Source organism: Sardina pilchardus, chromosome 2 (genome assembly GCF_963854185.1).
Source record: "Sardina pilchardus chromosome 2, fSarPil1.1, whole genome shotgun sequence".
NCBI lineage: Eukaryota > Metazoa > Chordata > Actinopteri > Clupeiformes > Clupeidae > Sardina > Sardina pilchardus.
In genome coordinates, this window is record NC_084995.1 from 27,583,977 (window position 1) to 27,598,536 (window position 14,560).

The following is a 14,560-nucleotide window of genomic DNA, read 5'->3' on the forward strand; positions in this document are numbered from 1 at the left end:
CTACTCTTAAAGCCTGAGACAGAGTAAATAATTTAAAAGTTGAATGTAGATAGTCTAATTAATGTTGATAGACAGAGAGTTTAATGGATGTTGATAGACAGATTGTTTAATAGATGTTGATAGACAGTTTAATGGGTGGATGAGTGAATGGTCTGAAGAAGATGAATGGATAGAATGTTAGATGGAATGTGCCTTATATTCTTGTAGAATGGAGAGACACAGCTCTCTACTGAGAGTAGTGGATACAGATACAGGTGTAATCAATTTAACTGGCTAGTCTTAAGAGAGCCAGCCTGAGACAGAGTAGATTGTTTAAAAGTTCAATGTAGAGCGTCTAATTGATGTTGTTGATAGGCAGACTGTTTAGAATGGGTGGATGAGTGAATGGTTTGAAGAAGATGAATGGATATAAAGTTGGATGGAATTAGGAGGACTTATTTTGATACTGTTGTGCGCAGAGGATACAGGGGAACAGAATATGTAGTCTTCAGAGAGGAGCCTGAGAGAAACTGACAGTTGGTGCCCAGGTGGCTGACCAGCTGGGGTAACATTCTAATTGCTGCCGTGATGTCATAATGAGCAATGTTAAGTCTATGGGGAAAATGGTGATAGTTTTTAACTAATAGTTTAAAAAGTATAAATGTTACAAAGTTGAAAAATAGAAAGCACACATCGCGTAAGTAAGACCTACGTAACACAGTTTGAATGAAGTTTCTACGTTAAACGGTTCAAGCTGAATTGCGTGCGTTAGAAGAAGAATAATAAAAAGTTGAAGTTGAAGTTGAAGCCTAGGAAGAACAGTACAGTGCATTTTCATGCACTGTAATAATAAGAAGCCTAGGAAGAACAGTACAGTGCATTTTCATGCACTGTAATAATAACTAGAAATGCAATTCCAAGGAATTACCAGTGCATGAAAATGCAAAAATAGATGGATAATGTAGATATGGTTGCTAAGGTGTAGCTAGGGTAAACATGGTGGTTGCATAGTTTACAGAGAGTTGATAGTGTGAAGGTAGACAGTTTAAAGATGAAACATTCCAGCTCTAACTTAACTAGTGATTTCTATTCATGTTAAAATGTTGATTAGCTAACTTAGGTAATGATTTCTAGCAGTTACGCTAAAAATGCTAATTATGCTAGCAATGATAACTTTACTAACAATGCTAACCAGGTTGATTAGCTAACTTAGCTAATGATTTCTAGCAGTTACGCTAAAAATGCTTATTATGCTAGCAATGCTAACTTTACTAACAATGCTAACCAGGTTGATTAGCTAACTTAACCGATGATTTCTAGCAGTTATGCTAAAAATGCTAACAATGCTAACAATGCTAACTATGCTAACTAGCTAACTTGCTAGTGAGGACTTTTATTTTGAAACATTTGTTGCTAGGGTATCCATGGTGGCCACTATCAGGAAACAAGAATTTACTGCAGTATAATCATGTTGGTTGCTATGGAAACGGTCATAAACACTTAATTTTAATGGTTGCTATGTTGGTTGCTAGGTACATGGAGGTTTCATGTAGTTGACTGGAGGCATAGTGGATGATAACTGACAGTTGGAATGGTTGAACAGTTCAATAGTTGAGTAGTTTCAATGGTTAAATGATTTAATAGTGTATTATTGCAGTGAGGACCTTTATTTTGAAACAGTTGTGGACAGAGGAAGTAGTGAAACAGGATCTGTAGTCTTAATGAGATTGTATGCTTAAAGCCTGAGACAGAAGGTGCCTCTCATAGCGTTTACGCGTCCTCTCTCGCTCCTCACTGATCTACATAAAGAATGATGGAGCGGCAACAATGGGATAGTCTAGCCCTTCTTCTATCTTTCTTTATGTAGATCATTGAGGATCGAGGAGCGAGGGAGGACATATAAACGCTGCTTGAGAGGGACCCACAGTAAATACTTTAAAAGTTGTATGTAGATAGTCTAATTAATGTTGATAGATAGAATGTTTAATGGATGTTGATAGGCAGATTGTTTTATATTGATTGACAGTGTAATGGGTGGATGAGTGAATGGTCTGAAGAAGATGAATGGATAGAAGGTTGGATGGAATGTGCCTTATATTCTTGTTAAGAGAGACACTGATACAGCTCTCTGAGAGTAGTTGACACAGGTGTAATCAATTTAACTGGCTAGTCTTAAGAGAGCCATAGTACTCTTAAAGCCTGAGACAGAGTAAATAATTTAAAAGTTGAATGTAGATAGTCTAATTAATGTTGATAGACAGAGAGTTTAATGGATGTTGATAGACAGATTGTTTAATAGATGTTGATAGACAGTTTAATGGGTGGATGAGTGAATGGTCTGAAGAAGATGAATGGATAGAATGTTGGATGGAATGTGCCTTATATTCTTGTAGAATGGAGAGACACAGCTCTCTACTGAGAGTAGTGGATACAGATACAGGTGTAATCAATTTAACTGGCTAGTCTTAAGAGAGCCAGCCTGAGACAGAGTAGATTGTTTAAAAGTTCAATGTAGAGCGTCTAATTGATGTTGTTGATAGGCAGACTGTTTAGAATGGGTGGATGAGTGAATGGTTTGAAGAAGATGAATGGATATAAAGTTGGATGGAATTAGGAGGACTTATTTTGATACTGTTGTGCACAGAGGATACAGGGGAACAGAATATGTAGTCTTCAGAGAGGAGCCTGAGAGAAACTGACAGTTGGTGCCCAGGTGGCTGACCAGCTGGGGTAACATTCTAATTGCTGCCGTGATGTCATAATGAGCAATGTTAAGTCTATGGGGGAAATGGTGATAGTTTTTAACTAATAGTTTAAAAAGTATAAAAGTTACAAAGTTGAAAAATACAAAGCACATATGGCATAAGCAAGACCTACGCAACAAAGTTTGAATGAAGTTTCTACGTTAAACGGTTGAAGCTGAATTGCGAGCGTTAGAAGAAGAAGTTTAACTAGAAATGCAATTCCAAGGAATTACCAGTGCATGAAAATGCAAAAATAGATAGATAATGTAGATATGGTTACTGAGGTGTAGCTAGGGTAAACATGGTGGTTGCATAGTTTACAGAGAGTTGATAGTGTGAAGGTAGACAGTTTAAAGATGAAACATTCCAGTTCTAACTTAACTAATGATTTCTATTCATGTTAAAATGTTGATTAGCTAACTTAGCTAATGATTTCTAGCAGTTAAGCTAAAAATGCTAATTATGCTAGCAATGCTAACTTTACTAACAATGCTAACCAGGTTGATTAGCTAACTTATCGATGATTTCTAGCAGTAATGTTAAAAATGCTAACTATGCTAACAATGCTAAATTTGCTGACAATGCTAACCAGGTTGATTAGCTAACTTAGTTGATGATTTTTTGCAGTTATGCTAAAAATGCTAACTATGTTAACAATGTTAACTATGCTAACTAGCTAACTTGCTAGTGAGGACTTTTATTTTGAAACATTTGTTGCTAGGGTATCCATGGTGGCCACTATCAGGAAACAAGAAGTTACTGCAGTATAATCATGTTGGTTGCTATGGAAACGGTTATAAACACTTAATTTTAATGGTTGCTATGTTGGTTGCTAGGTACATGGAGGTTTCATGTAGTTGACTGGAGGCATAGTTGATGATAACTGACAGTTGGAATGGTTGAACATTTCAATAGTTGAGTAGTTTCAATGGTTAAATGATTTAATAGTGTATAATTGCAGTGAGGACCTTTATTTTGAAACAGTTGTAGACAGAGGAAGTAGTGAAACAGGATCTGTAGTCTTAATGAGATTGTATGCTTAAAGCCTGAGACAGAAGGTGCCTCTCATAGCGTTTACGCGTCCTCTCTCGCTCCTCACTGATCTACATAAAGAATGATGGAGCGGCAACAATGGGATAGTCTAGCCCTTCTTCTATCTTTCTTTATGTAGATCATTGAGGATCGAGGAGCGAGGGAGGACATATAAACGCTGCTTGAGAGGGACCCACAGTAAATACTTTAAAAGTTGTATGTAGATAGTCTAATTAATGTTGATAGACAGAATGTTTAATGGATGTTGATAGGCAGATTGTTTAATAGATATTGATTGACAGTTTAATGGGTGGATGAGTGAATGGTCTGAAGAAGATGAGTGGATAGAAGGTTGGATGGAATGTGCCTTATATTCTTGTTAAGAGAGACACTGATACAGCTCTCTGAGAGTAGTTGACACAGGTGTAATCAATTTAACTGGCTAGTCTTAAGAGTGCCAGAGTACTCTTAAAGCCTGAGACAGAGTAAATAATTTAAAAGTTGAATGTAGATAGTCTAATTAATGTTGATAGACAGAGAGTTTAATGGATGTTGATAGACAGATTGTTTAATAGATGTTGATAGACAGTTTAATGGGTGGATGAGTGAATGGTCTGAAGAAGATGAATGGATAGAATGTTGGATGGAATGTGCCTTATATTCTTGTAGAATGGAGAGACACAGCTCTCTACTGAGAGTAGTGGATACAGATACAGGTGTAATCAATTTAACTGGCTAGTCTTAAGAGAGCCAGCCTGAGACAGAGTAGATTGTTTAAAAGTTCAATGTAGAGCGTCTAATTGATGTTGTTGATAGGCAGACTGTTTAGAATGGGTGGATGAGTGAATGGTTTGAAGAAGATGAATGGATATAAAGTTGGATGGAATTAGGAGGACTTATTTTGATACTGTTGTGCGCAGAGGATACAGGGGAACAGAATGTAGTCTTCAGAGAGGAGCCTGAGAGAAACTGACAGTTGGTGCCCAGGTGGCTGACCAGCTGGGGTAACATTCTAATTGCTGCCGTGATGTCATAATGAGCAATGTTAAGTCTATGGGGAAAATGGTGATAGTTTTTAACTAATAGTTTAAAAAGTATAAAAGTTACAAAGTTGAAAAATACAAAGCACACATGGCATAAGCAAGACCTACGCAACAAAGTTTGAATGAAGTTTCTACGTTAAACGGTTCAAGCTGAATTGCGTGCGTTAGAAGAAGAATAATAAGAAGAAGTTGCGGAAGAAGACTTGGAATAACAGTACAGTGCATTTTCATGCACTGTAATAATAAGAAGCCTAGGAAGAACAGTACAGTGCATTTTCATGCACTGTAATAATAAGAAGAATAGGAAGAACAGTACAGTGCATTTTCATGCACTGTAATAATAATAAGAAGAATAGGAAGAACAGTACAGTGCATTTTCATGCACTGTAATAATAAGAAGAATAGGAAGAACAGTACAGTGCATTTTCATGCACTGTAATAATAAGAAGCCTAGGAAGAACAGTACAGTGCATTTTCATGCACTGTAATGAACGAGAGTCACTTGTTGAATGTCATCCAGTCGAAGGACACACCCACTCCAGTCTGTTCACTTGAGCTGTTGATTTCCCGCCAAAGCTACACAGGTCCTCCTCAGTCTGCAACACATGAGGGGTAAAGGGGCCTTTGTCTCACCGCTGAAAAGACTAATTAGACAATGACAAGTACAGAGGGCTTTCCACAGTTCCCCAGGGACTGACAACATGTTCAGAGGCCTCTGTAGAAACGGAAAGGACTCCAAAAGCTACTGGGTGCTAACGCTCAATAGCTGTGTCTCACACGAGTCGAGAACATATTATAGGGCCTCTTGAGAGCACAAAGGGCAGGAAAGCAGTCGTGTAACATTATAACTGAGATATGTTATCAAGCAGGAAACTAATCTCAGCCCTCACATCATTTCCATACTGGGTGGAACTAGATCACATGGCAGTGAAAGTATCAAGTGCCGGGAATGAGATAAAACGTCTTTACAGGTCTCATAAACCAGTGCTGTTCTGAGACGAGCGATTATAGGCTTCAGACAATGAACCTGAGACGTGATACTCACACTGAATGTGCTTTAGGACAATCTGATTCTGCCCTCCACTTGACCTAAATCAGCATCATCTGCATAATCACACAGTTCGATGCTATTCTGTAAACAAAGCACACCATTAACCAGCGGATAAGATGCAGGTTAACATTGTAAGGATAGGTGGTGGTGAAGAAAGAGTCTCTTTGATTCATGATCATCTTCACTACAGAAAAATGTAGAGAAGACAAGATGGAACCGATAGATGGGTGCAGACATGCTGAGGAGATAGAGAGATATCTCACTTTCATCCTCCAACCATCTAGAGAACAATAAACATTTTATGCACTCTGTCTCCTCCTGCAGGTAAATATGGAGTAGCAAAATGGCTACACTTCTACCAGATTGAGATCATTAAAAATACAGCAAACTAGTTTGTGGGTTCAGAAGAGAGTCACATAAAGGAACAATCTGAAAATAGACAATGTTAATTAGTTCACAAAAAAATTGCTCATGTGAACTTAATGTCTTGAAATGTACCCAAGTAAACTATCTCACAGACAATGAGACTAGATTTGCTCAAATCCTTGGAGTCCGGAGTAAAAACATACAGATTAACGGCTGCCCATGCGAAAACCTTTCTTTAATTCAACCATAAATTTGACATTATAAATAACACTGAATTTTTTTTATAAATAATACAAAAACAAGGACAAAAAGAAGCAAATGTATGCAAAAGATAGGATCATGCACAGGTAGACAGTCAAACACAAACATCAGACAAAACTCCACCAACAGAGAGGAGCTTGGGCATCAACACAAATGTAATGGACGAACACTACTAAGTACTATCCTTTTAAGGTATCTTGTGGTTCACAGTTAGTTAGAGTATCACGATGGAAGATGTGGTTAGTAGCAGCCACTTCAGTGGTTAATCAAATTAGGTCACATGCTGCTGATAAGTTCTCTGTGTGCTTCTGTTTTTTTCTGTCCAGACCTTCACCAAAGACAAAATAAACAACGTTTGCCCTTTTCTGCAGAGTGGCAGTTTCTATCGTCTGATCACAGACACAGTGCCCCCTGCTGTCCCAGAGGTGTCATGGGCCTCCAGTGATCGCCTGAAGGCCCGGTGGACAGTTCACTGTTTAAGACAGAAAAGATATTACAGTGAGTGGTATACTGCAGAGTAGAGGCTGCTGGTAGGGCGTTGACCTGTAGTAAACCTGCTGAATTTGAGTGATCTTCTCCAAGACCTGGGAAGAGCTCTGTGGACCAGATCTCACAAACGTTTTTTTGGCTGTTCTCGCTTTTTGTTGTCATTGTTATCCGAACCTCCAAAGAGACAGCACCACATTTTGAATCAAGAGTTCACCAGAATGCGCCACGTCTGATGAAAAATCCCGTGGACACTGTGTGATAACAGAAGGCACTGGCAGAGAGGAGAGCTGAGTGGCACGGCAGCAGCAGCAGCAGCAGTAGCAGTAGTGAGGGGCCGGGACGGCTGGGACGGCTCACTCCTGATTGGGCTTCTGTCTCTTCTCCAGCTTCATCTTGAGCTCCTCCGTGAAGCCTGTGGAGTGGAGTGGAGGAGAGGAGAGGAGGTGGAGAGAAGGGGAGAGGAAGAGAGGAAGAGAGGAAGACTGTAAGTCTTGACTGGGGGATGAGGAAGTAGGCCCTCAGGCAGCGTGAATGAGACGTCTGCCTGTGCTGACAGTCTCGTCCTGCCCCCGGATTGTTTCAGAAACTAGGCCACAAGGCCTCCATTGTGCCCCTATTCATTTGGAGTGGGTGAGTGAGCGGGCGAGTGTGTGTGTGTGTGTGTGTGTTACTGTGTATGTGCTTGTGTTTACAGTCTGTCTGAGTAAGGAAAGAGGGTGTAACTGAGTGTATAGGCACTCGAGGCAAGACCGGACATTGTTTGTGTACAAAGAGTTAACAATAGCATATGTCGATGAGGTCTTAAGGTCTGAGTGAGTCAAGGATATTGCCTGTGTGTCTGTGTGTGTGTGTGTGTGTGTGTGTGTGTGTGTGTGTGTGTGTGTGAGAGAGAGACAGTGTGTGTGTGTGTGTGTGTGTGTGTGTGTGTGTGTGTGTGTGTGTGTATGTGAGAGACAGTGTGTGTGTGTGTGTGTGTGTGTGTGTGTGTGTGTGTGTGTATGCATGTGTATGTGAGAGAGAGAGAGAAGGAGTGTGTGTGTGTTTGTTTATATTTATGTGTGACTTACTCCTCGTGAAAGGCAAAGCCAGTGTCGGTGTGCGTGACCTACTTTGTGCGAGAGGAGAAGGCGAGAGGGTGAGGCGCTTCATGGGGCTCAGCGGCGCCTCTGTGGGGGAGAAGGAGCGTGGAGACGGGCTCTGGGAGAGCGCCTGGTGCCGCGGCGACCATTTGTCTGTCCCTGCTGAATTCAAAGGTGGGAGGGAGCAGGATGGGAGAGCAAGCAGTCAGGACACGGAGGAGAAGAATGAGAGAAAGAAAGAGAGAAAGAAAGAGAGAGAGAAAGAAAGAGTCAAACTGCTTGGAATGAAAGGAGCGAGTGGAGAAGACTAGTGAGATATCACACAGGAAGCCCACCGCAGTGCCAAAATGCCAAAACAAACTTTTGGTTTCATTCATTTCCTCCCGAGCCTTGGCTCAGAGACAGACTTGGCCCCCTGTGAATGCTTCAGTTGTTGAGACTCTTTCTGTCCCCTTTTCCTACTCCCATCTTTGCAAGCTGCCTCGGCCATTCGGAAATACTCTGCCATAAACTTGCAGCATCACCAACATATGTGCAGAGGCATATGCAAACGCACACAGAGACACACACACACACACACACACTCGTACGTATATTGAGGCTGGTAACATTCATCATCATTAGATCCTTACCTTGTTTTGGTGGCAGAGCAGGACCTCGATAAGGTGGCCCTCCACGCACACAGTGAAGTGTTCGCTCCCCATTCTCATCATTGGATGACACAAATGCTGAGGGACAGAAAAGGGGCGTGTACAACGCGCTAAATCAACATGGATCCACATAACAGTTTTGCATGACTATTTGCAATTGACTTGTATACTATGCAATTAAATGCAAAGGTTGATCCAGAAATGTACTTGTGTGTGCATGTATGAATGTACACACATTCATGAGATTTGCATCTGTGCATATGTATTGTAGCTTACTGATATTCTCTTCGTAAGGCTCCTCCAGTAGAAATGGCTGCAGAGTCCCTGATGTTTTCTCCACAAGAGCGTTTATAACATCGTAGAGTGTTTCACATGGGATCTACGGTAGGAAACAGAGAATTAGTTAGCACAGTAATTAATACATAACTACACCTATTAGTGTCTAATGAGAGCTTCAACAAAGTTATCTATGCCATGAAGAGACCTACAAAGCATTATCCAATAATGATTAATAATCGGTTGAAAGGGTTGAACAATGACAGACAACAGAAAACAGTGTAACCTAATCAGACAATATGACCATTGCCCGCATGCCATGCTGAGCACACAACAGCAATATAGTCAACAAAATGATTTTAATACTACTTGCATATACTCCTCAGGTGAAAACAAGCACACATACCGGATTCTCCACATCAATCACGTATCCTCCCTGCTGCTTCTGAGTAACCCGGTAGTGCCTGAAGACGGACCTAGGGCAGGAAGCCATGAGAGAGTGAAACCAGGAGGAGAGACCAGCACAGTATATAATTAGGTTACTGTTCAGTCATGCAGATGATATCAGGAAATGCCCACAATACATATTGCGGTAAATTTGACTAGAGATAAGATGCATTACAGATATAACCAAATACAATTAGGAGACTGCAACAAACAGATTGACAGAGAGAGAGAGAGAGAGAGTGAAAGTGAGAGAGAGAGAGAGAGGGGGGGGGGGGGGGGGGGGAGAGAGAGAGGGTGCCTGAAGACGGACTTAGGGCAGAAAGCCATGAGAGAGTGAAACCAGGAGGAAAGACCAGCACAGTATATTAGGGTACTGTTCAGTCATAAGAGATGATATCAGGAAATGGCCACAAAATATATTGGGGCAAATTTGACTAGAGATAAGATGCATTATAGATATAACCAAATACAATTAGGAGACAACAAACAGAGAGAGAGAGAGAGAGAGATATAAGGAGAGCGAGATGGAGAGAGTGAAAGTGTGTGAGAGAGATGGAGAGAGGTGAGAGAGATGGAGAGAGATGGAAAAAGTGAGAGAGAGAGAGAGAGAGAGAGAGAGAGAGAGAGAGAGGAATGGTGAGGGGATTACCCGTTGAGATCTTGTCTGGTGGTGACGGCCAGTGAGGTTCCGTCTCGGCCCGGTCTGAGCACCATGTTCCCACAGTCAGGGTACCTCTCCAGCAGAACCTCCGCCTCCACACGGGACACGGGCCGAAAACACCTACATGTAGGCAGCACACAGTTGTCACACAACCTCACCACCACACACATGCACCACAGCTCCTCTACAGTCTAATATAACACACACACGGGCCGAAAACACCTACATGTAGGCAGCACACAGTTGTCACACAACCTCACCACCACACACATGCACCACAGCTCCTCTACAGTCTAATATAACACACACACACACACACACACACACACACACACACACACACACACACACACACACACACACGCACACACACACGCACAAACAGACATGCTGCTGCCTGTGCAATCAGACGCTCTAAAGATGCCAATGAGGCAGACAAATTGGATGTGGGTCAATAATAAAACAACTACGTGTTTTTAAAGTGCATTAGACCCTGAGTGCCCTGTTAGTTTTATTTCAAGCTGCATCTACACTCAAACACTGACTGCATGCCTATGCGCGCACACACACACACACGCATGCACACCCACAACGTGAGACAAAGTTCATGTGCTATGGGTGAATGATAAACCAGCATGCTGGTTTCAAATGCAATAAAACAGTGATATACGACCCGAACAAACCGGTTTTCTAGTAAACGCTTCTGAAAAGTTCTCAGAGTACCATAGAGTCTCACACACACACACACACACACCCTGAGGCTAAGGAGATAGGGGTGATGGAAGACTCACGGAGGGATCTCTCCCACCAGGGGCAGGGAGAGGGGGGAGGAGGGTGCGCGGGAGAGGGAGCGTGTCTTTCGCCTGAGCTTCTCCTTCTCCACCACCTCCTTCAGCATGTGCAGCTGCCCGGGAAGAAGAGTCAGAGAGCTGGGTATAGAAAGCTGGAAACAGAGAGAGAGAGAGAGAGAGAGAGAGAGAGAGAGAGAGGGAGAGAGAGAAAGGTAATTTACATGTAAAACATCATACTACAAAAAATACATTTTTTGAAAAAGCTGATTGAAATGGCTTGCATAGATGGCAACTCATAATAGAGGATGAAAAGCGACCAGCGCAGATTAGTCAAGGCCAACTCCAGAATGTCAATACAGCAATATAGAGAATAGAGGCTGTGCCCATGACTGCCCCCAATAAAAAAAAGTTACTACCAGTTGGCAAGTTCATCTCTGGCACAGAGCTAGAGGCTTAACCCTGAACACCACTACAGAAGCTATTGACCATGACGCCCAACCTCAAAAGTTACAATGTTTGATCAAGGCCAAATAAATGCTGCGGATTATCGGGGCCAAAATATTTTTGTTACGACAAGCTTAAAGTCGACACATCCACATTAAACACATAATTTCGAGAATGAATTTGAAATATCATGTTGACTTTAATCTTGACATTTCATCTTTATTCTCGACATTCAAAACTAGTTAGTATAGCTGTTCCTAAACACGATTCTGATGTACAATCTAGGCTGCACAAGGTGTTTTGTTGAGTCATAATTTGGAGCGGTTGCTCTCTCTTCAAGCTAGTTTTGATGGACATGTCAAGATGACATGTCACCTTTATTCACGAAATTTGAGTTTAATGTCGACACATCAAGATTAAAGTCGACCTGATATTTTAACTTCATTCTCGAAATGTTTAATTTAATGTTGACATGTCCACTGTAAAGTTTTTAAAAAAATATCATATAATTACATAAAAAAACAACTCCTAAAAGTACAAACTTTTGAGCAACTAAAATATCTGAAGGTATTTGAAAACAGTAAAGGTATTTACTGACCTCCACAACGGCATAGAGGAATCCCTTCCAGAGCTCACGAGCCTCCAGATTTGATGCCTGTGACAGAGGATATTAGGGAAAGACAAAACAGAGAGAGAGAGAGAGATTAAGTAAGGATTGGTACATGAAAGATACATTGATGGGTTTCAAGCGAGGAAACAAAACAATACACAAAGAGCTACGAGTGGGAGTAAAGAGAGGGAGAGAGGACAGAGAGTTAGAGAAAGAGAGAGAGAGAGAAAAAGAGAGAAATACTGAGAGAGAGTGAGTGAGTGAGTGAGTGAGTGAGTGAGTGAGTGAGTGAGTGAGTGAGTGAAAGAGAGAGAGAGAGCCCTTGGCCATGGTATGATGGCATGTCTTCTCTCATCCCTGCACCAGAGTGGTAATCAGTCCTGATGGATCACAGCCTTACTGTCAGTTTGGTCTCTCCATCCTTCAAGCGCAGGCTGAGGCGCGCTGCTTCCAGGTTTCTGTCCCGACCACTGTCATCCGCTAATGAGATAAAGCCACTCAGGTCCAGCTTCTCCACATACTAGTACACACAAAGAGGCAAATGTTATGTGCTGAGATATAATCATAGATTAATATCACATAGGAACAGGCAAATGAAAAGTGACCTTTCCTTGTTCCTAGTACAGCTGCAATAATGCTAAAAAGGTTTGAGGAAAAAAAAACATTGCACTCATTTAGACCTGTTTTGGACACCTTCTCTAACTCACATGTGTGTCCTTGGTGTTGTTGAAGAAATACAGTGAATTTCCGCACAGACATGTCCACAGCCGCCGAGAGACCTGCATGACAACAGACAGATACAACAATAAGCAAAAGACCATCTGAAAACCATGGGTCCTACTTCCAACATTTCATCCAGCAGTCTACTGACTGACTTGCAGAGCAAAATCCCTTTCATACTGTAACCTAATATATAGAGGGCAAGGCTAGCCTACATATCTAAGGAGTTGCGAGAGCTATCACTCCTGCCTCGAGTCATTACAAAAACTGGCGAGATAACTAACTAACTAATGTTTATAGGCTTTTAGCCAATTCTGTTCTAACTGTTTGCTTGAATCATAACAAACTGTGCTGCACATAACATTAAGGGTTAATTGCGTTTGCAGACAGCTCCATTGACTGTCACACCCATACACCCCAAAGCTAACTAAAACGCTGTAAATATCTAAAGCACCCGCGCATAAATCATCTCCTCCACACAGTCCCATGGAGCTCTCAGTAATCTGCATCCCTCCTGCACAAAAGGCCCTAACAGCTCCCTTAGGGGCTCCGAGCGCACTCGGCACGGGGCCACAGCTGTTCCCAATCTGACCCTGGCCCGGCCTCCGTACACACCCTGCACCTGAACCCCCTTTGCCCCAATATCAGCCGTGTTTTTGTGCAAGTGTTCAGCTCTGTGAAATGGCTGTCCTTTACCAAGCCTCTCTCACACATTTTAAGCGAAACGCTCTCTGTCAGTTTGACAGTCATGACACTGCATTAAGAAAATTCGCACATGATTTAGCCAACACAATCCCGCGTGTAACACAGTCTATGACACCTGGGCATGTCCAGATAAATAGGCTGCCATGATTCTAGCCTTTCCTCTTATCTTTGGCGCTGAACAGGGTACTGAGACACATATATAGGCTACCAGAGGCATGTCAGGAAATGTGGGATCGTTTTAAGGATGACAACACCAAATTCTCTTGGCAGTAGATAATATAGGCTACAATGCGCTCGATTGTTCCATTGACGCGGAGCCGAAGACAGTGGCGGCTTCTCACTGGCAAAGTCACTGGAATGGCAAGGAACGAACGACAGCGAATGTGACAGATTGTAATTCGACATCTATAATTGCACCAATCAAATAATAATAATACAACAGTGAATGAACGAGCAGTGCCGCACTTACAAAGACCGAAAGGTGTTCGAAAATGGTCTAGCCGAAACAGCAAGTGCTTCTGTCATGTCAGAGACGAATGTTGCCTTTTCCTCGATAAGAGCAAAGTGTTTAATACAAGCAACACCATCATCAGAATAACAGCGATGGATTTATTATCGCATTCATCTGTATATGGCAGGGGATTTAAAGCTCGCCTCGCCCATGCAGTGAACTCTCGGGCTACCCATGGGTACTTATAGAAAGCATGTGGAATAAATACTCAGCATACCGGTAGTATCAACTCTATTTCTTCTCTATGTAGACAGGACAAATGCACGACTGAAGTGCCTCACCTTTTCTTTCGGCCCTCTTTTCTCGAGGTATCCCTCGTAATAACACGGCGGCAGTTGCGCTCGGGATCCACCGGTACGCGGCTTGACTGGAGCAGCCGCCATATGTACCGCCAGCAACGGATTAACAGGACAAAGAGGCTGCTACAGTGATTTGGGAAATGACACGCCTTTTTCTGATGAGAGATCACTGGGGATATCCGTGAATAGTGATCCGAACGGGGTCCAATGCCCACGTCTGGGCACAGCGATAGTAATAGGAGAGTATCAGTTTAATGCAAAAACCAGAATACAAAAAAATGTACTCGGAAAAGGCAGTGTGAACAACACCTTGCGCGTATCCTACAGTATACCTGAGAGTTTCTTAAATCATTTAAAGTATATTTTTTATTTCTAAACAAATGTGTTTAATTTAGTGACAGT

General features: G+C 42.0%; 1 protein-coding gene across 1 annotated transcript; it reads right to left on the reverse strand.

Moving 5' to 3' along the window:
* Positions 1-6,432: 6,432 nt before the first annotated feature.
* On the reverse strand, positions 6,433-14,365 carry stap2a (signal transducing adaptor family member 2a). Its single transcript, XM_062555617.1, has 11 exons — positions 14,141-14,365; positions 12,631-12,702; positions 12,324-12,443; positions 11,912-11,968; positions 10,870-11,021; positions 10,067-10,198; positions 9,377-9,446; positions 8,971-9,073; positions 8,677-8,772; positions 8,075-8,206; positions 6,433-7,377 (listed from the first exon to the last, which is right to left on the reverse strand). Exons 1-11 carry the CDS (start codon positions 14,240-14,242, stop codon positions 7,319-7,321), a joined length of 1,095 nt encoding a protein of 364 aa, XP_062411601.1. The 5' UTR covers positions 14,243-14,365; the 3' UTR covers positions 6,433-7,318.
* Positions 14,366-14,560: the final 195 nt, after the last annotated feature.

Coding starts and splice junctions, on each gene's coding strand:
- stap2a (XM_062555617.1), bottom strand. CDS start 14,242: ATGGCGGCTGCTCCAGTCAAGCCGCGTACCGGTGGATCCCGAGCGCAA. Junction 11,022..11,911: donor TCCTCTATGCCGTTGTGGAG/GTCAGTAAATAC, acceptor CTCTGTTTCCAG/CTTTCTATACCCAGCTCTCT. Junction 9,447..10,066: donor ACCAGACAAGATCTCAACGG/GTAATCCCCTCA, acceptor TTCCTGCCCTAG/GTCCGTCTTCAGGCACTACC.